Genomic DNA, 27,403 nt, shown 5'->3' on the forward strand with positions numbered 1-27,403 from the left:
TATAGTTTAAGGCTGGCCTCGAATTTACACCTGCCTCTGCTTCCCGAGTGCTGGGATTAAAGGTGTGCGCCACCACCGCCTGGCAAGCCCGCTGTTTTGAATGACTGGCAGTGAAAGAGTGCGTGTCAGAGAGCCACAGCCACAGTCCTAACTGGGTTACCGCTGGAGAGGGTGGCTTTTCCGTGAGAGGAACGTGCCTAGCACAAGACCGGCAGCTGCAGAAATCACGCTAACTCCACCTGTCCTCCATTTACTCCAGTGAGTAAGTACTGATCTGTAATACAAGCGCCTACAAAAGACTTCTGGCTCCATGAAGTCAAACAGAAAGAGGCTTTTTATTTTCTGAAACAAGATTTGGTGGCTAATGACCCAGGACACTGAGCCCAGGAAAGCGCTGGAAAGAACCTGTGAGTGACGGGTAAGTTGACCCCAGGTGAATCCACAGCACCTCTGGGCAGGGCCAAGGGCTCAGTTGACTGCAACATTCTCTTCTCCATCTGGGCTCACTCAGAAGAGGTTGCAGTCTTGTTTCTGAGCCCAACTTTTATGTAGCCAAATTTCTTTCTGGTCCCATAGTCAGGTGTGAGGCATAGGTGGGGGCTTAGGACCCAGGAGACAAAAGATCCCCAGCCAGCAAACAGGAGCCGCCTCAGAGGCTTCTGTCTGAGGAGGAGGAGAGCAAAGGTGACTGCAGGCTCCTCAGAGGGCCTATTGTGTGCAGCAGGCTGCAGAGACTAGATCCAGAATCTAGAGAACCTCAGGATGGACAAAGAGGGGCTCTGATGCCTGAGGACTTGGGGTGCTCCAGGCTCAAACTGAGGCGTGGCTCAGCTACACGCCACTGTACTCCTGCAACCCAGAGCTAAGCCAGCTCAGGGCTGCCTGCACAGAAAGGGGCTGTCACCGTCCCTCGAAGTAGGCTGTGATTTGTTCCAGAGTCCTGCCCTTCGTCTCGGGGACAAAGGTCAACGTGAAAAGAACACTGAGGATACAGAAGGCAGCGGTGAGCCAGAAGGCACCGTAGGGCTTGAGGATCTCCTGCAGAGAGGAAAGGCACACGTGGAGGTGGAGAGGTCAATAGGTCCCACACAATTCAGGAGCACCCTGACCGCAGCCTGCCCTGCCAGGCCTATCATGGCTCTGCAGACCCAGCTGTGTGCATGGTAGCTCACTGCCATCCAAGGTGATGTCTGTGGGAAACTGAGGCTCATGGTAATGTAGTGACTGCCCTGAGAGCAGAAATGTCAAGGAATAGTTAAGCTCCTGCTTCTGGGCATCCCAGGCCTATAGCCGCCTGCCCCTCTCCAGTGTCCCAGCTACAGTGACTTCTCTGTGTGGTGAGGAAGGGGACTTGTTGCTCTCGAGAGAGGGTGAGGGTGAGTCTGTGACCTTGTAGGTGGCAGAGCAAAGTCCCACTACTCAGGTCCTTGCAGGAGAGGTCACCAGGTGAGCCTTCTTCAGCTTCGACAGGCTGCTCCTCGGGTCAATGCTGGGTCTGTCACATCCTGAGCCCATATCTACCTCCCCCAGGTCCTCTGCTGTCTGCTCCCTCCTATATTCCGTGGCAGCCTCTGCCTGCCTTCCTCTGGGTTTTCTGGGCAGCCCTGTCTGCCTGAGCACGTTTTTGGCTAGCTGGGGTGTCCACGCCACCCACACTACCTTCCTGGCACTTGTCATGAAAGGGACCCTGTTCAGTTGTTGCTATCCCTGCTGCCTTAAACAGGCCTGGGCATGGCACATGCCAGGAGACATGGAGGGCACCAGCGACTGAACAGATAGCCTGCTTATCTGGACCAGAAGCTCTCTCCCGTGGCGAGGAAGCTGGCAGGCAGCAGCCCTATCAGCATCGGAGGACGCAGAGGGAAATAAAGGCTGAGTGGAACCGGCACACCCTTCAGTCTAGGAAGGTACTGCTAGGGGCCCACACTTCTAGCTCAGGACCATGCTAAAAGGTTAAGCAGGACACAAGGCCACACAGGGTAGCAGCTCCCACCCTCTCTGTGCATGTGTGTGTCTCAGAGCTCAGGCCTGTCTATTTTTCTTATAGATATGAATCATGGGTTTCTGGCCTGTGTACCTGACATTCATTAATGGGGAAGGCTGGCCATAGTATCCTTACCCCAACACAGACGGAAGACTTAGGGGATCACGGACCAGGTTCCTATTTTGGTTTAGCCTCTGGCTCCATGTCACTCCTGAGATGGCTGTGTCTAAGCCATTAGGGGACCTCAGCTTACACTCAGGGTCATGGACAGGGAACCTCTGACAATGCCTTTGCTGACAGCCCGAGGGAAGGCACGCGTCTGCACTCACCATAACGCTGCTGAACGCTTTTGTCACCAGAAAGGCCATGAACCAGTTGGTGAGGACACAGACACCAGTAGCCACACCCTTGACATGCAGAGGGAAGATCTCCGACATGAGGAGCCAGGGGATGGGTCCCCAGCCCACTGCAAAGCCTGTGGGAGCAAGGCAGTGTTAAGGCACACATGCTGGGCTCCCACACCATGCTTCCTAGCCTGTGGGCCTTAGGGGTTCTACCAGCCCCCAACCCTGCTCGCAGGCCTTGGGCCAGTCCCTTCCTGTTTTAGACTTCAGGACAAGGATGGGACCTGCTTGCAAGTTGTCATGGAGATTATGTGAAAGAATTTAGCTCCGTGCCCAGCACATGGTCAGAGCCACATGCACAGACGTCACGCTTCTTGGGGCAGAGGGGCAAAGTCAAGTAAAATGAGATCTGAAGCTGAGAGTTACAGAACTTGGCATGGTGGGCTATAGGGACAACAACTCCACCCACATCCCTTGAGTCCCTTCTTACCAGCAATGAAGAGGCACATGCTGCCTACGGCCAGCCAGGCCAGCCCCACGTGGACGTCAACAGGCTCCGTAGAGATGGGCACCAGGAGGCTCACAAGGGAGGAGTTGCTGGGGCCACTCTGGGTCAGCTTGAAGTAGGTGCCAAAGGCACTCATGCTGAAAACCATGACCACACCTGCAGGAAGGGCTCAGGCTAGGCCGGACACGGGGGACATGGCTCAGAGGGCAGCGGGGCCACCCTGAGAGAGGAAGGCCAGGTTTAGCAGTCTCAGCTTGGCCATGGTAGCCCAACTGGATAGCACTCCTGTGCTTTGGACCTCAGACCTCAGTAAATACCGGGATGTTCTTGAGCGTTCTCTCACCCGCAGAAGCAGGAACAGCAACCTCAGTGTTCAATCCCTATAACCACAGTGGCCTTCATAGATGCCAGTGGGCACCATGAATGTGTGGGCCAAAGCTACTGCCCAGGACCTGACCCCATTGCAGCCCTTCCTCAGTTCAGAGTGGGAAAAGGAGGCTTGGGACAGATGGTGCCTTTGCCACCTCCCTGGCCCTGACTCCCCACGTGAGCTGGGGAGAGTGAGCTCTCCTGCTCAGGCCTCACCTGACAAGGCCAGAAGTAGTCTCCGCCCCGCTCTGTCCATGATGAGGGCCGCCACAGCAGTGAAGAGGACTTGAATGATGCCTACAGTGACTGAGGCCAGGCTGCTGTCCTGGGAGAGGGGAGAAGCTGGTTTGCTAGAGAGAGACAAGTCCCCTCCCTCCCTCTCTGGCTGTAGCTGGGTCAAAAAGCCCCAGGCTCCGGGAGGCTAATTCACACACGTGGCATGAGGCAGGCTGGGCAGAGGTCTCTTACCTTGAACTTGGCCTCCTCAAAGATGGTTTTGGCATAGAACATGATGGCATTGACCCCCGACAGCTGCTGGAAGGCCATGAGTGAAATGCCTATGATGAGGGGCTTGTAGACACCCGGGCACCTCAGCATAGCCAGTTGGAAGCCCTGCCACGAAGACGGGTCATCAGTGTCCTCTCCCCTGACCCAAGGACCCTTCTCTCAGTCCAGAAGCCTAAGTGGAGGGAATTGAGCCTCAGCTTGCTGGCCCCCACCACACCCGTGGCCTTGAGTGTAGAGACAGGCCCCTGCAGCCCCCTCAGTGGGAGGGGAGGTGGAAGGCTCACACTCTAGCACTCGGGAAAAGAATCCTGTGCCCGAGTCCAAGCACCTGTGTGTGTTCAGGGCTCACCTCCACCTGGCAGAGGCAGAGCTCTTCCTGCAGCCATCTGCAGAGACCTCAGCATCACCATGAGGCGAGGACCATCAATGGACAGATAAAGGAACTGATACTCAAAGACGGTCATGTCACACAACAGCAAAGTGTCTGCGTGCCATTGGCTCTGAAGACTCCCTGCCTGTGGTTTCTGCTAAGCGATGAAGCCCTCACTAGCTTCCCTTTGCCAGCCTGGCCTTTCACTTGTTGGGACAGCAGGAGTTAAAGTGGGGCTCAAGCTGGGTCCCCAGCTGCTCAGGCAAGGCAGCAAGGTCCTCAGCGAGGGTGGAGGGGTGCTGCCACTCAGTGTGTGGCCTTGGGAACAGGCTAGGCTCTCTGCCCTGCTCTCAGCCTCTCACCTGGTGCTCAGCCCCAATGGGGGGCTCTTCCCAGCCTTCCTCAGAGCCCCACAGGAACCGAAGGGCAGCCATGGCCTCCTGGTGCTGGTGTTGAGTCAGGAGGAAGCGTGGGGTCTCGGGCATAAAGCACATGAGCAGCAGCATGAGAGTGGGGGGCACGCAGCCCAGCACGGCCAGCCAGCGCCACTCTAGGACCCAGCCTGCAAAAGCAGACGTCAGAGCCAGAGAGAGCTAGCCCCTTGCCAGCCCTGAGACTCGCTCCAATGGTGGGCCCATCATTGCCTCTGCCCAGCTGCTGGGCTAAAGAGACTGTTGCTACTAGGAATGTTCCACCAGGAAACATTAGGTGACATCTGTTAAGGGAAATACAGATGGGCTACACATAAGAAGTAAAACAGTAACAGCTGAAAGATGCCAGTTGCCAAGCCATGTCTTGTAGCCATGGTAACATATATCACGGCACTGCCATGGCAATGCTGGTGTAAACCAGTCACATCAAGGCATGGAGACTGTAAAATACTTGACAATGGTTAGGAATGACCGCTATTGCTTTGATGTATTTACTACGCTATACTTTTAAATTCTTAGTTTATCTGTGTGAGTGTGTGTGCATGCACTCATGCATGAGTGTGGAAGCCAGAGGGGGGCACTGGGTATGCATTGCTGTTCACCTTACTTCCTAGTCAGGAGTCTTCCATTAAACCTGGGGCTAGGCTGGTGGTCAGCAGGCCCCAGCATCCTTTTGTCTCGCCCTACCACCACACCAGGAGTTATAAGACCTCATGACCGTACTTCGCGTCTTATGTGGGTTCTGGAGATTTGAACTCAGGTCCTCACACTTGAGCAGAAAGCTCTTCTACTAACTGAACTATTTCCCAATACCTATGCTACACTTTTGTCATAATTTTATTATATTATTCAACTCTTTTATGTGTGTTAGACTGAATGAGAATGGGCCCTATATGCTCATATGTTTGAATGCTGGGCCCCAGTTGGTGGAACCATCTGGGAAGGATTGGGAGGTGTGGCCTCGTTGGAGGAGGTGTGTCACTGGGCACAGCTTTGAGGTTTAATAAGCCCTTGCCACTCTCAGCTCGCTCTCTGCCACTGCTTCCGTACCATGGCAACCTGCCTACTGCCACGCTCCCCACCATGATGGCCATGGATACTCTGGACCCAAACACCTCAAATTACAAGTTTACTTTTGTAAGCTGCCTTGACCATGGTGTTTTGTCATAGCAATGTACTAAGCTGAGCATGGTGGTGCAGGACTTTAATCCCCATACTCAGGAGGCGGAAGTAGGCACATCTATAAATTTGAGGCCAGCCTGGTCTACAGAGAGTTCCAGGACAGCCAGGGCTACACAGAGAAACCCTGTCTTGAAAACCAAAAAACCAACCAAACAAACAAAAAAAGTACATGCATGATGCATGGTACAGCATGCGTGTGGAGGTCAGAGGACAGCCTGCAAGGGTGAGTCTGTGATAGCAATAAGGTCCCACAACCGTTCCATAACATCTCGTGACTGGGGCATTATTGTAACTTTTTGGTGTCACATCCAACTCATACCAGGGGTGAAAAGGACAGGACCAGATCAATGAAGACACTGACTATCTCCAGACTCTAGTGCCCAGTAGGGGCTCTGGTCACTGCGGGACTCCTGAGGCAGTCAGGCTGCAGAGAAGACACCGAAGAGCCGGGACAGTAAGGGAGTTAAAAACAGAAGACTGAGACTATGTGGGGTCCACTGTGAAGATCCCGTATGTACACCCCAGGCTAGGTACACCATACCTGTCAGCCACCCCCCCCCCCAATGGCTCTCACTGGGGATGGGCTATCAGCTACCAGGCACTGCTCTTACTCTCCCTGCCCTGACATTTAGGGATGGGGAACTGAGGCTCTCAGGGGCAGTGGGACTTGGCCAAAGTCACACAGCAGGTGGGTGGCAGGTGTGTCAGCTTTGAAGGCTACCAGCTCCGCCCCTCAGGGACTCTGGGAACAGCCTCCTTCACAGGACATTCTGCTGACTGCAAACCCAGTGATAACAGGCTGAAACTCCAGTTCTCCCAGGGAGGGAGCTAAAGCATTTCCCAAATCCCACCCCTCCAGTGCGGTGGCTTCTGTGACTATGAAGAAGCCACCTGCTCTAGTCCTCCCGGACTCAGTTACCAGACCCTCACACACCAAGCTCCCAGGAGTGGGACTGAGAACCTGGCATCTTGGCTGGTAGCACAGGGCAAACTCCTACCCTCCATAAACCTCGGTTTCCAAAGCGGCCATGTATCCATGAACGGGGATCAAAAGACAGCATGCAAATCTACCTGCCACATAGGCCAAGAGGATGCCGGTGACCACCATCAACTGCACACAGGAGCCGAGCAGGCCTCGGATGGCTGGGTAGGCAATTTCCGAGATATAGACCTGGGAGTTAAGGAGGGACTTGACTTGGGCTCTTCCAACAGAAGGGTCTAACTGTACTGCTTCAGAGCGACACCCCATCTTCTGCAGAGTTTTAAAGGATCGTGGGTAATGGTGGCTGCTGTGTGTGAGCAAGGGGAGAGAGGAGTGCACAGAACTTCCTTATTTTATTTTCTGAGATTGAGTTTCATGTAGCCCAGGCTAACCTCCAGTGAGCTGAGGATAACCATGAACTCCTGATCTTTATGTATTTAGCCCTGGGACTGCAGGCATGTGCCGCCAGGCCCAGCTCAGTACACACTTAATACACACAGATGTGAGTTAGAAGAAACGACTGAAAGTCTGGCCTAATTCTACCAGGGGCTGCCAGCACTTCTTTAACGCTCAGGGGTCACTAGGCATCATCCATACTTCTAGATTATTCCATCCCTTATGCCCATGACTAACCTAATTTAAAAAAGAGAAAAAAAAAACTGTCTACAGATCTACAGCTTCCCTCTCCTTCCGCTCCCTCACACCTCCCACAGGGGCAGAGATTGAGCATGTGGCCACAGAGGCGAGGAAGGGACGGGTGGCATGCAAGCCTGTGGCTGCAGGGTGCTGGTGATCTCAGTTACCAGGGTCCAAGACCTCCTAGGGGCCATGCCTGGACCAGCAACTTCTTGTGCAAAGGGCTCACTACCACCTCAGGAATAAGCCTTAGTACACGGGGGAGCGTATAGGCTCACAGAGGAGCCTGTGCCCTGGTAAAGGATCCCGGCGTGTGGGTCAGGGGCTGGCTGCAAGCAGTGAAGGGAGCGAGAAGTCTGTCCCAGGGACAAAAAGAACAGAACTGCTAACATGAAAACGGGGTATACAGTCAGTCATAACTGCTAAGCATGCAGGGATTTCATCATTTGTGCAGTAAAAGAGGCGCAACTAAGGGCAATGCTGACGGTGAGGAACAGCTCCACTGTTGACTCGCTGCCCCCTGCCTGGCAAAGTTCATCTAGAAAGCCCACCACTCACCGGTGCCACGAGGGAGGCGACTCCGCAAGCCAGGCCAGTAAGGAGGCGGCCTCCGAGCAGCATCCACACGTTCCGGGCGGCGGTGATGACGGCAAAGCCGGTCACGAAGGGCACGGTGCAGAGCAGGAGGCTCAGCTTGCGCCCCGCTCGGTCCACGAGCCAGCCGCCCAGTACGCCCCCTGCTGCAGCGCCCAGGGTCACGATGGCCTGGGGACCCGGATGGGCTGAGGAGGAGGCCACCAGGGGCCATGGTCCACGATCCCTCCACCCCACGCCCCGCAGCCTCAGAAGAAAGAGAATAAGGAGGACCCTGGGGTGCGGCAGAGAGTGGGGGACCCGGGGCTCACCCCGAACCAGGAGGCCGCATCGTCTCCGAGGCGCAAGGCGGGGGGCGCAGTGCGCTGCAGGCTGGGGATGGCGGGGGAGCTGTAGCCGAGCGCGTAGCCGAAGCTGAGCGGGCCCAGGGCGGCGGCGAAGGCGGCGAGGAAGACCCGGCGGCCGCGGGGAACGCTGCGGGTACAAGGGGCGTGAGCGGCGCCGCGGGGCGTGAGGGAGAGGCCGCAGACCCCCGGGGTCAGCACCTGGCGTCCGGCGGCCGCAAGAGCGGCAGCGTCTCCTCGGGGTCCTCGGGCGACATGCCGGCGGCAGCAGATCACCCCCGAACTGTCGCAGGTCTGGCGAGCGCGGCCTCGGCGGCAGGCGGGGCCACTGGCGCCAGGACCCGCCCCCAGCCAGAGCTGACCAATAGAAGCACAGAGCCGGTTGCAAAGCTGACTGGACCCGAATTATGCCCCCCCCCGGCCCAGGTACGGGTTGGGGGGAGCTTGTTGGCAAGATTGTCCAATTGGATTGTGGGATGAGTCTGGAGGCGTAGCCAGCTGTAGGACTGAGCTAGCCAATGAAGATAGAGAAGATTGTTTGGGTGTTTTAGAAGTTTATTCCTTAACACCTATCACGGGCGGAGGTGACAGCGCGCCTCTGCAGGTCAGAAGTCAATTTGGTTTTCTTCCACCACGTGGATTAGGTCGTTGGGATCGAACTGATGTCGTTAGACTTGGGGGCAAGCATCTTTACCAGCAGGCCCATGTTTTGATGGTTTCATTTGTTTTTATTCTTTAATTTTAGACTTTTTTTTTTTTTTTTTGGTCCTTAGAGACGGAATTTCTCTGTTTAACAGTCTTGGCTGTCCTGGAACTCCCTCTGTAGACCAGGCTGGCCTCTAACTCACAAAGAGAGCCACCTGCCTCTGCCTCCCAAGTGCTGGGATTAAAGGTGTGCCACCACTTCCCGGCCTATGTTAAACATCTTTATTTGTGTGTTTTGCTTACATGTATATATGCGTGCCCCACGCGTGCCTGGTGCTTGCGGTGGTTAGAAGGCGGCATCGGATCCTCTGAAACTGGAGTTTCAGATTGTTGTGAGCCACCATGTACAGGTGTGCTTGGAACCTGGATCTGAGTTCCTAAGTGTTGAGCCATACCCTCCAGATCTATGGTTTTACTATTTATTTATTTATTTATGGAGTTGTCTCTCAAGCTAATATCTACTAATGAGGGTAGTAGTGGGTCACAGGTGGAGCACATGGGCTGGGTGAGACTTCCCACCCTTACAACAGAACAGTTCCCTGAAGCACAGTCAGCCATTCTTCCCCAGCCTTGACAAAGAGCCTCGGGGCGAAAAGTCTCCAAGCAGACCATTTTAGGCCACCTGTCACTCTCCTTGGACTTTCTGAGACTGACCTGATGCTTCTGGGGGCAGCTCACCTGCATCAGGAGTGCTGCAATGCCTAGGGCCCCCGAGATGCTGAGGACCCTATCCAGAGGTGGTATGGGGTGGAGCTTAGTGGTTTCCTGTTCCCTGGTTGCCCCACAGATAATCCCAAGCCTTGAATCTATCTTTCTTCCTCCCCAAGTCACCCTGTGATTGTGTGCTACCACTGCTCTCTGCTCAGTTGCTACCCACAGCTTTGTGGGCAGGCTGCATCAATGGCTTATACGTGTAATTCCGGAGAGAACCAGTGGGAGGCACCTAGGCCCTCCCTGGGCCAAGAGTCCTCTCTGAGAGAAAGCTGGGAGTGGTGGTGCCTGTCTAACTTCAGCACTGAGGTACAAACAAGTTAGTCACCCAGCTTAGCTTAACTAGTGAGCCCCACAGATCCTAATGAGACCCTGTCTCAAGAAACCCAGTGCGTGGCTCCTGAGGAACAGCCAAAGCCGACCTCCAGCCTCCACGTGGGAACCCCAGAGAAAAGCCAGAATAAGCCTAACAGAACTGTTGGTGGGGTTGAGATGTAGCATCAAGTTTGCCTCTACAGCTAAAGAGGATTCCCGTAGGCACCTTTGGTTCCGTGTATCACACGGAATTGTTGTGCAGAAGAGGGAGGGGAAGTGACTCCTTAAGGCCTGCAAAGGAGAAAGGTACCAGGGTTCTAACTTCTGACAACATGACGTCAGAACTCCTTGGAGCTGCTTCCTCTCAGGCAGACGATGGGGTTTCTTCCCATGGGCCCTGTGACCTGTGACACAGGACTGCTATTTCAGTATTCCAGTCGTGTCTTGCTCCGTCCGTAGTACTTCCTGCTCATTCTTCATGAGGGAGCTGGAGTGGGCATCTTAAAAATTAGATTTATTTGTTTTATAAGTGTTTTTACATGCATGTTTGTGCACCATGTGTGTACCTCCTGCCCTTGGAGATCAGAAGAGGGCTTCGGACCCTCTGGAACTGTAGTTAGAAATGGCTGTGAGACACCATGTGGGTGACCACGAAGCCATTTCCCCAGCTCTCCGCCTCTTTATCTCCATGTTCTGAAGGATGAAAGAGCAAGGCAGGGGGTGGAGACATGGCTCTGCAGCTGAACTTGTTTGCCAAGTGTGTGTAAGGCCCTGGGGTCCATACCCAACACTGTGAAACAAAACAAAAAAGGTAGACCCACTCAAGGGAGGGAATCTGAAAACTCTGGATCACAGTCGCGAGATGAATGTATCCTAAGACTTTGCGGTGCCTTTGCCTTACTACTATTTGAGATCAAAGGAGGAGGAAGCGTCTCTATCTGTCCCAGGTCTCCAGGTAGGAGTGCAGGGGTCCCACCCCAGTGAACACAGGCAGCAACAGGGCCAAGTGCAGAAAGAAAACTTATTTATAGTAGAATTAAAAAGCAGCATCTTTTCTTCATAAAAGAAGCATAGTATGTGACATAAGTCAAAACTTACAAAAAATAATTTCCATCTAAATCTATAAAATATAAGAGAAGGGTTGCAGTGAATAAGAATGAACATTTTTGATTTATTCAAAGTTTTGATCTAAAACTTCAATGAAATCTATCACCTTTATTACAAGGGGACTGACGGTTCTTGAATGGAAAGAAACAGGAGTCAAGAAAGATGGCACTGGACACTGGAGAGTGACCCGAACTGGCTGAGGGTGCAGGAGGTTTGGTCCAATAGATTGCTGCCTGGCTGGAGGCGCATTTTGTTGAGACAGGTTGTTGGAGCTGTTTAAACAGTATAAACCTGCGTAAGAACACTAAGGGTTGCCACGGAGACACAGACTCTACTTCAAATCAATAATGTCTTCCTCTGAGGAGGCCATGAGCTGGAAGGGGCTGCTGCCTGAGCCTGAGCTGCCCTCTTTGTCCACCGCAGGGTCCTGGTCAGCGCTTGCAGAGTGGTTACGACCCTCAGCATTGGCTTCAGAAGCAGGAGGACTTTCCAAAATTCCCGACGGGATCCTGCAAGAGAGAAGCACTGTGAAGGGCTCTGCGGGCAGGATGTAACATGGCATGGTTGCTTGCTGCCTCCTGTCCTTCTGGGTTCAGTGTATCTACCACGGGATGAGAGGAGGAAGGAGAAGAAAAGTTTCACTTCTCAGAGTTTGGGATTCCACAAATGCCCAGGGCCTTGGAAAGCACCTGGCCCTGCTCTGCCCACTTAACCTCCAGCAGCCTCCCTAACACTTGGTCAAGTCTGTCCCTCTTCCCTGCGTCTCTGGCCATGCTGCCTGCTCAGAGCAACTGCCCAGAGTCCCTGTATCATAGGCACTGCTCCCCATTCTTTCTTTGTCCTCTTTGGGTTTCGAGACAGGGTTTCTCTGTGTAGCCCTGTCCTTCCTGGAACTCACTCTGTGGACCAGGCTGGCCTGGAACTCACAGAGATCTGCCTGCCTCTGCCTCCTGAGTGCTGGGATTAAAGGCGTGTGCCACCACTGCCTGGCTGTTCCCACAATCTTATCATTCATCCCAAGCCAGCCCTATGCTGGACTCTTCTTTGAGCTATCAAAGTGGGCTTCTACCTGCCATTTTATCATTTATTATTATTGCTGTTTTTTTTTTTAAGATTCATTTTGCCAGTTGGTGGTGCATGCCTTTAATCCTAGCACTCAGGAGACAGAGCCATGCAAATCTCTGTGATTTCGAGGCCAACTTGGTCTACAGAATGAGTTGCAGGATAATCAGGGTGGTTACAGAGAAACCCTGTCTCAAAATCAATCAATCAATCAATCAATCAAATAAACAAAAACAAAAATCTAAAAAACCCAGATTTTGTTTTAGGAATATAGATATGGATGCTTTGTCTGCAGGTATGTCTGTGCACTATGCATCCCTGTGCTCTCAGAGGCTAGAAAAGGGTATTCGATCTCTAGAACTGGAGTTATAGATGATACAGATGATTGTGAGCCACCATGTGGGTACTGGGAATTGAACCTGGGTCCTCTGGAAGGTCAAACAATGAATACTCTTAACTGCTGAACTGTTTTTCCAGCCCTAGCCCTTTATATTATTATTGTGAGACAGGGTCAGGCTGGCCTTGAACTTACAGTGACTCTCCTGTCTCTATTCCAAACCTGAACCATCATGCCTAGCCACTTAAGAGGTTTTTTTTTTTAAAAAAATAATTTATTTTTATTTTGTAAGTATTGGTATTTTTCCTGTATGTATGTCTGTGTGAGGTGTTGGATCCTGGAGTCAGAGACAATCGTGAGCTGTCATGTGGGTCGCCTGGAAGAGTAGTCAGTGTTTTTTTTTTTTTAATATTTATTTATTATGTGTACAGCATTCCTTCCATATGTGCCCGCAAGCCAGAAGGGGGCGCCAGGTCTCATTACAGATGGCTGTGAGCCACCATATGGTTGCTGGGAATTGAACTCAGGACCTCTGGAAGAGCAGTCAGTGCTCTTAACCACTGAGCCATCTCTCCAGCCCAATCAGTGTTCTTAAACGTGATCCATCTCTCCAGTCCCTTATTTTTATGTTTGATATTTTGAGCAGAGCCTCATTTTGTAGCTCTGGCTTGCCTGGAACTCATTATGTAGACTAAACTGGCCTTGAACTTGGAGATCTGCCTTTGTCCTCATGAGTGGTAGGATTTAAAGCATGTGCCACGATGCTGACTATCTTTTTTAAAAAAAATTATTTAATGTTCATTTTATGTACATAATTGTTTACATGCATGTATGTCTGTGTCTGGTGTGTCTGGCAACCTTTGAGTGCCTGGCGCCCACTGAGGTCAGAAGGCGTTGGATCTCCTGAAACTGGGGTTACACATGGCTGTGACTGGTGGCCATGTGGGTGCTGGGAGCTTGAGCAGCCAGTGCTCTCCATCCCCTTAACCTCACAGCACACCGTGGTTGGTTGAGATGAACTGTGTTAGTTAGATCTGGTTCTCCACGTGAGGCCGAAGCATGAGTAAGGCTGGCTCTTCCCCACCGCAGGCTCTGAGACCTTCTGTTCAGGTGGCAGGACACTTGTCACTGCCTGCATCACCTGCCACTATGCCATGCAGCAATGGCTTGGTGCTTAATGGCCTATGGGCCCTCTGAAGATACAGACAGGAGCTTGGTCATCTCCCTGTCCCCCCAGCTTGAGGACGCTTGAACAGGTGTTCCATTGCTCCCCAGAAGGGCACCTGCACCGTTGCTGAAGGGACACCCTTCTGTGAGGCAACACGCATCTATTCCTAAGTGCTGAACTGCCATTCAGAAGGGCTCTTCCTGTGTACAGGGTCCACCAGTTCTGGAAAGTGGCTGACCCTACACTCTTACTAAGCAACCTTGTTTTTGTGTATCTTCATCAAACTAGTGAGCCAAAAATAGTCTCTTAGGAGAGAGATCAATGGGAGTAGGAGGGGGACAAGAGTAACTGGGGTCAGCCGGGCGGTGGTGGTGCACGCCTTTAATCCCAGCACTTGGGAGGCAGAGGCAGGCGGATCTCTGTGAGTTCGAGACCAGCCTGGTCTACAAGAGCTAGTTCCAGGACAGGCTCCAAAACCACAGAGAAACCCTGTCTCGAAAAAACCAAAAAAAAAAAAAAAAAAAAAAAAAAGAGTAACTGGGGTCTGTGTGTGTGAGAGAGACCATGATTAAAATACATTATATACATGTTAACAGTTTCTCTCTAGGGCTGGCTGTGTTGGTGCATGGGCTTTAATCCCAGCATTCGGAAGCAGGCAGGTGGATCTCTGAGTCTGAGGACAGCCTGGTCTACATGATGAGTTCTAGGTTAGCCAGGGCCACATAGTGAACTTCCGTCTAAAACAGAGTGTCTTTCTCTGTTGTTTCTGTCTCATGCATGTGCGTGTATGTGCTGTGTGTATACTTTGTGCATGTTGGGCAAGGCTCCAGATGACTGCCTCGAGCCCCTCTGAATATATTTTAGTGAACATTAGCTCAGTTGCTGGTGAAAATGTCCTCTTGTCTCAGCCCCACTGTGGCAGCTGTCCTCTCTGGGACTGTGTAGGGTGCTGGCCAGTGAACCTCCTGGGCACGCTGGCACTCACTGGGCGACCATGCAGATCAGGGGCTTCTTTTTACCTGTCACTGCTAGCTGACCTCACAGCCTCTGGCTTGGGGTCTCCTTGACTTTCTTCTAACCGCTTCCGGGTTTTTGATTTGGCCCTTGGCGCTCCTTCTGATCGTGGTCCACTGTCATCAGAAAGACCTGCATTACAGGGGAAAACCTGAGGTCAGGGGTCATTACCACAGGAGACAGAAGATACCTTGTTTATCTATCTATCTATCTATCTATCTATCTAGATATTTAGATATCTAGATATCTATCTAAGATTTATGTATTTATTATGTCTACAGTGTACTGCCTGCATGTCAGAAAAGGGTATCAAATCTTGTTGTAGATGGTTGTGAGCCACCATGTGGTTGCTGGGAATTGAACTCAAGGACCTCTGGAAGAGCAGTCAGTGCTCTTAACCTCTGAGCCATCTCTCCAGCCCACCTTTTTTATTCTTTAAGAATGTAGTTCTCTGAGAATCTCACACAGGTGTACAATGTGCTTAGATCATCTCTACCTGCTCCCCATCGGTTTCCTGCCCCTTTATCCTTACTGGAACATTATTCGACTTGGACACAGCAGCAACGATGACAGAGATACATCAGAACAGTTTCCCCTTCCTGAAGTCTTTCCTCTCTGATTATAAAGTATGTATACACTGTGACTCAAACGCACAATCTCAGAGAAGTCTAACAGTGGCGAAGTCCCTAAAGTCCTACAGTGTCCTGTCCCCTCCCCCACCTTAGCATGGCTTGGTTAGCTTTCTGTCCATCATTGGTGGAAAATGGTCCAAAATTCTTTGGGGTAGTTGTAATTGATGAATTTATAAATCTCTTCTGAAAGGGAGTTTCTTTTTTATTACATTTATTTGTGTTGTGTGTATATGAGTATTTGTGTGCCTGTGTGTGCATGCACATGCATGCATGCGTGTGTGTAGATGAGAGAACAACTTGAGGAAGTTAGTTCTCGCCTTCAACCATGTATGTCCTGGGGCTCGAACTCAGGTCGGCAAGCTTGACAACAAGTGCTTGTACCTTCCGAGCCATCTTGCTGGCCCCAAATTTCCTTTTTAACCTCCAAGTTTTGAAAATGAGAGCTCCCTGAAGACGAGCCCCCGCTGGGCTGTTTACAAGCTGTGGAAACAACCCACGGCAGCTGTGATTACCTAGAAGTTCCCTGCGGGTCCTGCTTGCTATTTCTTTAATTTCCATGCGAGACAGGGACAAGGAGTGGGTGACAGGAATGGCAGCGATGCCAAGGCCGATGGAGGTGGGCGGGGTGATGACCTTGGAGACTAAGGGCGATTTCAGAGGCCGCTCGATGCTTCTGCCCACGAGGTTTCTAAGTGGAATCCGGTACAGATTTTTAGACTGAATTTCACCTGAAACACAGTTTGGAAAAGACCAGAACTTTAGGGTCATGTCATTTACAACAGAATAATTTCTTTCTTTAAAAGTTTTAAACTACATTTATCAGGCGTGTGTCCATGTGTCCATGTGTGGAGGTCAGGGAACAACTTGTAGGGCTCAGTTCTTTCCAGCAGCGGACACAGGGGTCACACTCAGGGCAGCAGGCCTGACGGCAACTGCCTTTCCCCACTGAGCCATCCTGCTGGCCTTTAATGTAATTATGTAATATAATTAGCAGGAAGCAAGACTTTCTGTCACGTGCTGATGATGCCTAATGGCTCTGTGTTTCCCAAGGGCTTTCTTTCTTTTGAATGATTCTGATAAAATGCAGTTGCTTCTTCCAGAATAAGAGCAGATAAGAGGAGCGAGGAGCTGCCCCTCTGGTGATAAAGATAACTGCTGCAGCCAGCAGCTAGGAGAAATGCTGTCCTTGGCCCCGGAGGAGCATGGCAAAGGCCTCTGGGAGCAAAGTGACAGAATCTGGGCTGCAGATTTAGCTGTGAAACCCACGGCACTGCCAACCCCAGAGGAGATGCTGCTGCTAGCTGGATGCTGCTGGCTGTGCTCTGGCGTGTCTCCCTTTGCCCCACGGAAATTTACATAATGGGATTTCTCCTAATTGCTTGTTTGGTGTGTGTGTACATATGTATATGGAGACCAAAGGTGTAAATCACATAGGTTTTCAACTTACTTTTTGGAATAAGGCTTTGCACCGAGCCTGGAACTTGCTCAACTAGCTAATCAGCATACCCCAGGGATCCCCTTGACCCAGCTATGGGCTTATGAGTATGTACCACTGTGCCTGACTTCTCATGTTGGTGCTTGAGATCAAAAGTCAGGTCTTTGCTTTACTGAATCAGCCATCTATTCAATCCCATTTGTCTTACTTTTATTTTTTAAAACTTTAATTTATAATAATAATAGTTATTATTATTATTTTGAGACAGAGTTTCTCTGTGTAGCCCTGACTGTCCTGGAACTCAATATAGAGACCAAGCTGGCCTTGAACTCACAGAGATTCACCTGCCTCTGCCTCTTGAGTACTAGAATTAAAGATGTACACCACCATGTCTGGCTTTTATTATTATCTTAATATAAGGTTTCTTAAGAATTTTACCAGTTCAAAGAACAAAGTCTACTTATTGTTTTTTTTTTTTTTTTTGGTTTTTCGAGACAGGGTTTCTCTGTGGTTTTGGAGCCTGTCCTGGAACTAGCTCTTGTAGACCAGGCTGGTCTCGAACTCACAGAGATCCGCCTGCCTCTGCCTCCCAAGTGCTGGGATTAAAGGCGTGCGCCACCACGCTTGGTTTGTTTGTTTTTGAGACAGGTCTCGTCACCTAGTCCTGAATGTGGGCTCCTCTGTCTCACCCAGCCTCACAAGTGTTGGGAGTGCAGTCAAGAGAGTTCTTTGTCACTGGCTATTTTTTAAATAGGGACAACTCTGACTACTTCTCCTCCTCTCTTGGTCTTCTTTGTCGTGGATATTTGATATTGCTGTGACACTCCAAGACCATCAACAAAGTTAACCTTGAATCAGAGCGTGCAGTCAAAAACTGACTGGAATTAGCCATAGAGATTTCGGAGAAGCCAGGAGGTGAGAACATAGAGAGGCACAGGAAAGAGTAGGGAGGGCTTAGAAAGATCCATGGGCCTTTTCTATCTGGGAAGCATGGAGAGGGTCGGCTGGTTGTTCCTTCGCTGCTTTCTTGCTCTATCAGGTTCCTATCCCACTTTCTGACTCCCAAGATCTTATTAACAATAGAACAATTTAGACAAAGGCTTCACTTCTTCATTTCTGATGTTTTTGAGGCATTGGATCTCCACATAGCCCTGGCTGTCCTGAAACTTACTATGGAGATCCACCTGCCTCTGGGGTTGAAGGCGTGTGGCATTTATATATAGTATACATATGCCCAACCTGAACAATAACTTCTTTAGCAGTGATCATGTCCAGCTCTGACAGTAAGCCAAAGAAATCATGAGCTAGAGTATCTATTAATAAGGCAGTAGGAGTTGGACTTCACCTTCCCCCGGGGAAGAAGGAAACAGCAGCGTGTCTCGGGCTGGAGGGCTCTGAGGAGACGTGTGGGCACTGGCGCCCTTGGAGCTGCCTGCAGATGAGCCCTCGTGCACAGTCGCGGCTGCTGTGAAGTATATGTCCGACTGCAAAGAAAGAAGAAACATTACCAGCTGCCTGGTCCACGCTCTGCTCCCACTGACCTTCTGCACCACTGGTTCCCAGGCTTGACAGTGACCTCTGACCTCTGACCTCTTCGGAGCATAAAGTGCAGACCCGAGTCTCATCCTGCTAGACCTCTCCCAAGGATTTACTTCCCTCCTCCCTGCACTGGCCTACACTAGAAAACAGTCACGTGCTACACATCTGCAAGCCCAACACAACGCACACACTTCTCTCAGGAGTCTCAGAACTGGGATGGACCCCAGGAATTCGGTTAGGCACATTCTGCAGGGGGAAATATGGATGTTTGTCCCAGAGTCTCCCGCATGCCCACATGTGCTGACTTTGGCAACAGCAGCAGTGGGACATTACATGTGTTTCTGAGAGCCAACTTTCAGGAATTTTGCAGGTCAGATCTTAAACATGGGCATCATTAAATATTAAGAGGTATAAATCTTTGTGTGTGTGGTATTGATCCACACGTGTATGGCACATACCTGCCCCTGCACTGAGGTCAAAGGAGGAGGTGTCCTGCTTTATCACGGTCCACCTTCATACTTTAGACAGGGTCTCTCACTGAACCCTGAGCTAGGCTGGCAGCCAGCCAGCCCCAGCAATCCTCCTGTCTCTGCCCCTCACAGCACTGGGCCTCCAGGCATGCATGTGAACACACCCAGGTTTTTACATGGGTTGTAGAGATTTGAACCCAGCTCCTCATCTTGTTCTGTTAGCAAGCACTTTTAACTGCTGAGCTGTCTCTCCAGGCCAAATGGTATAAACGTAAATATGTTAGAGGCAAAGATTCTCAACAACATTCCTAATTATTTGGCTACATTTACTATTAATTATTTTGGAGCTCCTGCTGGGCTCCTCCTAACTCTTGTGTCAGCCACATCCAGTGGACAGATTCACAGACATTGGTGAGTGCTCCCAGTGAGAGCCTGGATAACAGTGTGGGGAGTCTAGGGCTGCAGCTGGAGTAAGTTCTGGTTTAAGAGGTATGATTTGTTTCTGGTGAGAAGTATTTAAAAACTTTTATTTTTGAGCCAAAGTCCTTTTTTTTTTGTTTGTTTTTTTGAGACAGGGTTTCTCTGTGGTTTTAGAGCCTGTCCTGAAACTAGCTCTTGTAGACCAGGCTGGTCTCGAACTCACAGAGATCTGCCTGCCTCTGCCTCCCAAGTGCTGGGATTAAAGGCGTGTGCCACCACCACCCGGCCAAAGTCTTACTTTGTATCCCAGGCTATCCTGGAACTCCCTTGTAGTTCAGACTGGCCTCAAATTCATAGCAATCCTACTGATGGCCTTACCAGTGCTGAGCAAACAACCAGCTACATGACAGATTTCTTTTTTTTTTAATATTTATTTATTATGTATACAATATTCTGTCTATGTGAATGTCTGCAGGCCAGAAGAGGGCACCAGACCTCATTACAGATGGTTGTGAGCCACCATGTGGTTGCCAGGAATTGAACTCAGGACCTTTGGAAGAGCAGGCAATGCTCTTAACCTTTGAGCCATCTCTCCAGCCCCCATGACAGATTTCTTGACATAACCCACTGGAACAATAATGAGTAGGCTGAGGTAGGACTCCAGCGTAGGTGGAGTTGAACCTGTAGTCTGGGTATGATACGGGTCTCAGCAAACATTAAAAAGCGTATTTGTGAGAACCCCATGAGCACTTAGTTCTCACTCTGATCTCTCCACAAGGCAGGGAGCACTTGTGGCGGTGACTCTGTCCTTTTTTACATGTTGTAAGGACTGGACGGAGGCTGTCAGGTCAGCACAGCAAGCACTTTACACGTTGAGCCAGCGCACCAGCCTCAAGGGAGCATCTGGAAGCACGAGGAGGGCAGACATGAAAACCCATCTCCCTCCTGGCGTTCTGACCCAGGACAGCTGTCCTGGTGTGATAAACAGCAGTTCCTGCTCACTTGACACCTTCGGGTGCTAAGGCTAAGGTGCTACATTCCACTCACCCTAGAGGCCACGAGCTGCAGCTGCGGTACAACTGCCGTGTGGACCAGGTTCCCGTTCACTACCAGGCGGATCTCCATGGAGTCGGTGGTGAAGGCCAGCAGGTACGGGAAGGCGCAGACTGCAAGGGAACAGATGGGCTGTTGGCTAGGAGGCTGCAACTGCTCAGGCGTCTTTACACTCTAGAAACATCCATCCTTTCAACTCTTGTCTGCTTCACATGGCAAGGCCTGCTTCTCAGGTGTACATGCCAGCCAGTCGTCATGGCTACGTCCCTGCCTGATGCCCTACTGCCTGGTTTTCTGGTGGCTCACCTACCCAGTCCTGTGGGACTTTCCCCACATTCTCCGGATTACAGCTGGACAGCATTCAGCATGTGACAGCTGTCTGGAATCTTTCCTTTACTCTTCCTTCCCGGCTTAGACTGTCACCCCTTCCTGCACCCCTCTGGCCTTGTGTCACAGGCAGTAGCTGTGCCCTTCAAAGCTGCTGAACTTAGATGCTCTCTTCTCTGTTGCAGGTGGTACTCCTCCTCGCAATGCTGTTATGACATGCTGACTTCACACACCACAGCTAAGCTCTGATTACACCTGTGTAAGTGGACTTGACTGGTCCTTCTCTCCCCTCAGTACTCTGCACAGGTGACCTGTTCACTCTGGGGGGGGTGTCCTTGGCGACTCATTCTGCTACCTGATGCCTCTTGTCCTGATCTCTCCAGTGCGTGGTTCAAAGCCCAGAGTCAATTTCCATTCCTCCTTTCGGCCTATTTCACCTACCATCACAGCCTGACCAGGTATTTTTTTCTGAGACAGGGTCTGTCCTACAAGAACTAGGTCTTGTAGTCCAGGCTGGCCTCTGCCTCCCAAGTGCTGGGCTTGGGATTAAAGGTGTGTGCCACCACCACCTGGCTTTTTTTTTTTTGACAGGGTTTCTCTGTGTAGCCCTGGCTGTCCTGGAACTCAGAGCTCTGCCTGCCTCTGCCTCCCGAGTGCCGGCATATGCCACCACTGCCCGGCTTTGATTTGATCTACCTTTTAAAATTTCATTTTAATGTGTCTGTGGCAGTGGGCGGGGTGCACGTGTGGAGGTCAGAGGTCAGCTTGTGGGAGTCGTTGTCTCCTTCTAACATGCAGGTCTGGGCCATCGGAATGCAGGCCCTCAGACTTTCAGCAGTATCTCTGCCAGGTAAGCCATCTTGCCAGCCCCACACCGACATCTTAGTGGTAGGTATTTTGCTGGGCCCTGAGGTTCTGGACTTTCAGTTCTAAGGCAGGTAAGAGTAGCACTGTGATTCTCCCCGAGCCAGCCGATGCACTGGCTGGAGCTAGCACGTGAGTTTTAGAAAAGGCCTGCCAGGTACTGACAAACTGTGTTTAATTGCTTTCAAATGTCATGTGCCCAGGAACTCAGGAGAGCCAGAGGGACATAAGAGTCTAAACAGGGGGCATAAACATTACCCCACTGCAGATATCTGCAGAATGTTCATGCCCCAGGAGGTGTGGCAGTTACAGAGGGAGTCCAAGCAGCTCACAGGAGACCGAGCCCTGCGGGTGGTCAGGCAGGGTCAGGGACCACAGAAAAGGTTGCTCTTACCAATTGCATAAGGAGCTTGGTTCCAACAGAACTGGAAATCCGATGCCGAGGGTTGAAGCAAAAAAGAGCCACCATTAAAGGGGCAAACCTTCTTATAGATGCAACTGTCTGGAAAGAGAACAACAGCAACGTGTTCCATTAGAGGCGACACCTCCATCCCTGCAGTCAGAGAAATAGAAAGCAGGCTGCTAGGGCTGCATCCTCCCTGCTGGGTCTCTGGACCCAGGCTGGACTTGAGTTTGCAGCAATGCTCTTGCCTCAGCCTCCCTTGCGCTGGAATCACAGGTGTTAGTCACACACCTGGTTCTCTCTGCCAGCTCATCTAAACAGCCACTGCCAACCTTGGGAGGCAGTGGCAGCAAGCGTAACGCTGTTACCATGTATGCTAACAGCTGCCACCTGGAGAAAATTTACTGCGTGTCAAGCATGGAGCTTTGAGATGACTGTCCATTTAATCTGTCTGGCTGCAGAAGGTAGAAGCTGTCACCCTGCAAGCACACTCTGCAGAGAACTTGAGGTTGGGAGTGGTGAGGTGGTCCGTCCTGAGTCCCGCAGCTCTACCAGGGCGGAGTGGTGGAGTGAGGCCAGGCTGGGCTACGGTGCTCATGTGCTTCCTGCCTGTGCCGTATCATCATGCCAGAGAAAGACGCAGAATGGGTAGCCCATGGGTGAACGAAGCCTTTCTACAAGGCAGGTCACTCTGGAGCCTCCCTCACTACAACAATGGCAGGAATTGCATGTGTCCTCTGTGATGGCTGTTCTTGGTTGTCAACTTGACTACATTTGGAATTAACTAAAACCCAAACGACTGGGCACACCTGTGAGGCACTTTGCTTAATCATTTGAAGTGGGAAGATATGCTTCTAACTGGTTTTGAGGTGGGAAGACAAATCTCTAATCTGGGCCACACCTTCTGCTGGCAGCCTCTGTAAGGACACAGGAGAAAGAAGCTCTCTCTCTTTGCCTGTTGGCCCTCACTAGCAAGACCATTCCTTCACTGGCATTAGAGCCTGCTTCTTTGAGATTCAAGCCTATACTGAAGACCAGCTGAGACATCCAGCCTCAGACTGAACAACTACTGGATTCTTGGACCTTCCATTCATAGACAGCCATTGTTGGATCAGCTGGACCACAGCCTTTATCCATTCTAATAAATTCCCTTTATATGGACACTAAATTATATATATATATGTATATATATTATATATAATGTATGATATACATGTATAATACATAATAGATGTGTGTGTGTGTGTGTGTGTGTGTGTGAGAGAGAGAGAGAGAGAGAGAGAGAGAGAGAGAGAGAGAGAGAGAGACATCCATTCTCTAAGTTCTGTTACCCTGGAGCACCCTGCTAACATGTTGCTAGAGAACCTGGACCATGTGTGTCCCCCTTACTGAACTTCAGCTATGTTAAGGACGGTTTAATTCAGTTACCTGCCTCTTGTTTATTCTGACCTCTGAACATCAGTGTATGTGGCTCAGACCTTCAGAGTAAGGAGTCTTTCATTATAGAAGCTGTTTTTGCCTTCCCCCACACTTTTAAGGTAATGATGCTAACAACTATGTTAGACAGGGTCCTCCTGTGTACCCCAGCCTGGCCCGGACCGTATAATCCTCTTGACTCACGCTGTTGAGTGCGGCACCACAAGCCTGTGCTATTACACCTGTCTTGAAATTATTTCACTATATGTGTCCCTTTTAGGGTCCCCCTTTTTATCTAGCATCCCTAGGATTGTAGTTTAGTTATCCTTTGCTTTACATCCAGTATCCACTTATGAGTGAAGACATACCGTGTTTGTCTTTCTGGGTCTGGGTTACCTCACTCAGGATGGATTTTTCTAGTTCTATCCATTTGCTGTATTTTAAGACATCATTGTTTGTTTGTTTGTTTGTTTGTTTTAAACCACTGAGAGATACTCCATTGTGTAAATGCACCACATTTTCTTTATCTAATCTTCAGTTGATGGGCATCTAGGTTGTCTCCCGGTTCTGGCTGTTACAAATAGTGCTGCTATGAACATAGTTGAGCAAGTGTCCTTGTTGTATGATTGTTCATCCTTTGGGTATATACCCAAGAGTGGTATTGTTGGGTCTTGGGGTAGATTGATTCCCCAGGAAGGAAAATAGTTAAGATCTCCAGGATAAAATGGGAGCAGGGTGGGGGTGGGGTAGAAGGGAGGAGATGGGGGATGGGATCTCGATCTTGAGGGATCAAGAAGACAGAGTTGGTGGAGGGGCAGAGGGGGAGAGCTAAGACCCCTACCAACAGTGGAGAGGGTGTCTGAATGGGCCTTCCCCTGTAATCAGATGAGTGACTATCCTAATTGTCATCACAGAACCTACATCTGGTAATGATGGAAGCAGATGCAGGGACCCACAGCCAAGCAGCTGGAGTTCAGTTGAAGAGAGGAAGGAGGGGTCATATGAACAAAGGGGGGGGGTCATGAGCATTATGGGGAAACCACAGAAATAGCTGACCCAAGTTAATGGAGCTCACATACTATGGACTGACAGCTGAGGAACCAGCATGGGACCATGGGACCTAACTAGACCCTCTGAATGTGGGTGACAGTTATGTGGCTTGATCTGTTGGGGGTGGCCCTGGAAATGGCACCAGGACCTATCCCAGGTGCATAAACTGGCTTTTTGGAGCCCATTCCCTACGGAGGGATACATTGTTCAACCCTGATATGGCAGGGAAGGGCTTGGTCCTACCTCAAGTTGGTATGCCAGATCTTGTTGACTCCCCAAGGAAGGCTTACCCTTTCTGAGTGGATGGGGGATGGGAAGGGGAATGGGGGGATGGGAGAAGAAGAGGGAGGGGGAACTGGGGTTAGTATGTAAAATGAAAAGTTTTTAACAAAAATATGAAAAAAATTACTCGAAATTTTATTTATTTATTTATTTTTATTTTATGTGTATTAGTGTTTTGTCTGCATACATGTCTGTGGACCACATGTGTGCCTGGTGCCTGTAGAAGCCAGAAGAGGTCACTAAATCTCCTTAAACTGCAGTTATTCTGAGCCACCATATGGGTGCTGGGAACTGGATCTAGGTCCTCTACAAGAACTGTCTGTGCTCTTAACGACTTAACCATCTCTCCAGTCTTTTCAGGTTTTCTGGGGGATGGGGTAGGGAGGGCCAGTTCTTTCCCCATAGATTTTTCAAAATAAAGCCACAGGCCCACATTCTCGAGAGTCATTGTTTTGAGGAATTCTTAGGCTCAACCTTGTGGATGAATGTCCCTCTCAGGGAGAACTGCTGCCCTGCCTACTCTGGATATTCCCTGTTAAATCCTGAATTTCAAAGATGACACCTTGTGGACAAATTTTTATGTTGATAACTGGGTTTCCCATATTAAATATAAATTATTTATAAAAGTATCTGATCTGATATATGAGCTATAACCAGAATTGTTACTCTAGAAATTGATGATTCTAGTTTGAAAAAAAAAAGGTTTTTTTAAGTTAAACCTTACCCAGGAAATGATCTTACTTCCATTTGTTTAAAAATAACCTAAAAAAGGATTTACTTATTTTATGTACATGAGTGTTTTTGCTGTGCATACGTCTGTGCACCACATGCAAGCTTGGTGCCCTCAAGTCAGAAGAGGGAGTTGTGTGCCCTGGAACTGGAGATGGCTGTGGTTGACACGTGGGTGCTGGGAACTGAACCTGGGTTCTCTACATGTTTGACAAATACTGGTGACCCCTGAGCTATTAATTAATTCTGAAAATGCTAGAAGTCAGTATCTGGTATATTTGCTCTGCTCAAAACCAACCCTGATGGTATACCCAAACTAACCTAATTGAGCTACATAAGCCAAATTTAGGCTAAATTCATTAGTAGCAGGGGAAAAAAAAACCACAAAAAAAATTACAGGTTAAAAGCCAGGCATCCTGGTTCACATCTTTAATCCCAGCATTTTGGAGGCAGACACAGAAGCAGAAGGATCTCTAGAGTTCAAGGTCAGCCAGGTTGACAGAGTTCCGATAAAAGGAAAGTCACAAGGTGAGCACTCTATTCCGAAAGAATCTGAAGTCTACACTGACCTAACATCTGAAACTTTCTAAGTGCTAACAGGTGGAAAATCCCAAACCTTACCTCATCTGATGGGCCACAGCCCAAATTCAGACACTCTTGCTGGGTGTTCTGAAGCACATCTTTGATCCAGCAAATGGGAGGCAGAGGCAGGTAGATATTTGTGAGTTTGAGGCCAGCCTGGTCTACATATTGAGTTCCAGGACAGTTAGAACTATGTGAGAACCCATCTCAAAACAAAAATAAAAAAATAAAGCAAAATAAAAAATTAAGATACACTAAAAAATAACAACAAACTCAAGAAATTACTTTCTGGTCTAGGGCTGGTGTCTATGAGATGTAAATGAATTTTGTGTTTACATTTGGGTTCCATTCCCAGGATAGCTAGTTATACATGTGGAACTAACCAGAGTCTAAAAGTCAGGAAACTAGAACACTCTAGGTGTAAACACCCCAGGTGAGGGACATTCACCCTGTAGTAACAGAAGATAAAGTCTGGTACTGGGGTCAAGAGGGTCGGATGCAAACCCCGGCCCTGATGCTGAGCAGCTACACAACCCAAGTCTCTTCTGCCTTAGTTCCACTTGCAGCAGAGAAGTGAGCCTGCTGTGGGCCACTGTAGGTGAAAATCTGAATGACACAGGGGTACCTGGCACATAGTAAGGGCCTGCTAGCTGGAGGCCACCATCCTCATCTCATACCCTGGAAGCAGGGCACGGTGGCAGCCCTGGTAAGCATGCCACTGAGAGGTCTGGGCACAGTCTGTGGTGCAGGTTGGGATGTGGATTTTAGATGATCCCTGGTGTACCCCGCAAGAGTTCATCAAGTCATCTAGGGGGAGATCCCATTCTACCACACTGAAAAATGGGCTGTTTGCATATGAGCAGATAGATCCCTGACTTACAGTTGTAGCACAGGAGCAGGCCGGCTTCTCCATCTTCATACACGTCAATAGCCGCCACAAAGTTAACCTGCAATGATAAGAGGCAGTGATGACAGTGGTGGGATGCGGACACTCAGAGAAACCTCCCTGAGCTAGGAGTGTCTCAGCAGTGGCCCCCAGTTCTCGGAAACCAGGGTGCTGCACGGCACCCACACTACACCTCGTAACCCGCTGGGCCAGGGTTACAAGGACCTGAGGTGGGAGAGAAATATCTTTGCTTCCTTTCTCTTCTGGGTAGGACTTTCTCACCCACTGTCCTGCCCTTCTAGGTCTGAATCCAGCTGTGCTCCCAAGTGCTCTTATTTACCCAGAATGCTTAGGTTCACGGGGTTACCATTTGTGCCACCTGACCCAAGCAGACAGCACTGTGTCTGTCTGACACGAGAGGAAAGGACGTCTCTGAGGAGACTGAGTGAGGTTTCTCCTGCCTCCAGCATGTGGGGTCTCTGGGCTCTTAGGTTACCCAGTATGTCTCCACCTCCACTTGTCTTTCCTATAAAGGCAGAACAAGGCAGTCGAGTGGGTCTGCAGCACACCCGGCTCTGGGCTGCTATGGTCCAGACTTGAGACAAGGGTGCTCAGCCTGCACTGTAGCCATCCCTTGTCCTCCTG

General features: G+C 50.2%; 2 protein-coding genes across 4 annotated transcripts in view; both read right to left on the bottom strand.

Annotated features, from left to right (window-relative positions):
- Positions 1 to 316: 316 nt before the first annotated feature.
- Positions 317 to 8,590, bottom strand: Slc2a8 (solute carrier family 2 member 8). The gene is made up of 10 exons (XM_041675161.1): positions 8,453 to 8,590; positions 8,219 to 8,381; positions 7,872 to 8,078; positions 6,767 to 6,866; positions 4,445 to 4,644; positions 3,674 to 3,817; positions 3,422 to 3,530; positions 2,819 to 2,992; positions 2,314 to 2,459; positions 317 to 1,038 (listed from the first exon to the last, which is right to left on the bottom strand). Exons 1-10 carry the CDS (start codon positions 8,506 to 8,508, stop codon positions 901 to 903), a joined length of 1,437 nt encoding a protein of 478 aa, XP_041531095.1. The 5' UTR covers positions 8,509 to 8,590; the 3' UTR covers positions 317 to 900.
- A 2,405-nt stretch (positions 8,591 to 10,995) lies between these two features.
- Garnl3 (GTPase activating Rap/RanGAP domain like 3) overlaps positions 10,996 to 27,403 on the bottom strand; it is a 144,806-nt gene continuing 128,398 nt past the window's right edge. For all 3 annotated transcript variants that reach the window (XM_041674703.1, XM_041674705.1, XM_041674704.1), the window contains 7 exons: positions 26,753 to 26,819; positions 21,805 to 21,912; positions 20,214 to 20,332; positions 18,083 to 18,221; positions 15,815 to 16,030; positions 14,676 to 14,802; positions 10,996 to 11,598 (listed from right to left, as the gene is read on the bottom strand). In XM_041674703.1, the coding sequence (XP_041530637.1) occupies positions 11,421 to 11,598; positions 14,676 to 14,802; positions 15,815 to 16,030; positions 18,083 to 18,221; positions 20,214 to 20,332; positions 21,805 to 21,912; positions 26,753 to 26,819 (954 nt within the window). In that variant the 3' untranslated portion in view covers positions 10,996 to 11,420. The remainder of the gene's footprint in view (positions 11,599 to 14,675; positions 14,803 to 15,814; positions 16,031 to 18,082; positions 18,222 to 20,213; positions 20,333 to 21,804; positions 21,913 to 26,752; positions 26,820 to 27,403) is intronic.

This window comes from Microtus oregoni, unplaced genomic scaffold (genome assembly GCF_018167655.1).
Source record: "Microtus oregoni isolate MIOR12 unplaced genomic scaffold, Mior012 000025F_ref0000491, whole genome shotgun sequence".
In the NCBI taxonomy this organism is placed as follows: domain Eukaryota; kingdom Metazoa; phylum Chordata; class Mammalia; order Rodentia; family Cricetidae; genus Microtus; species Microtus oregoni.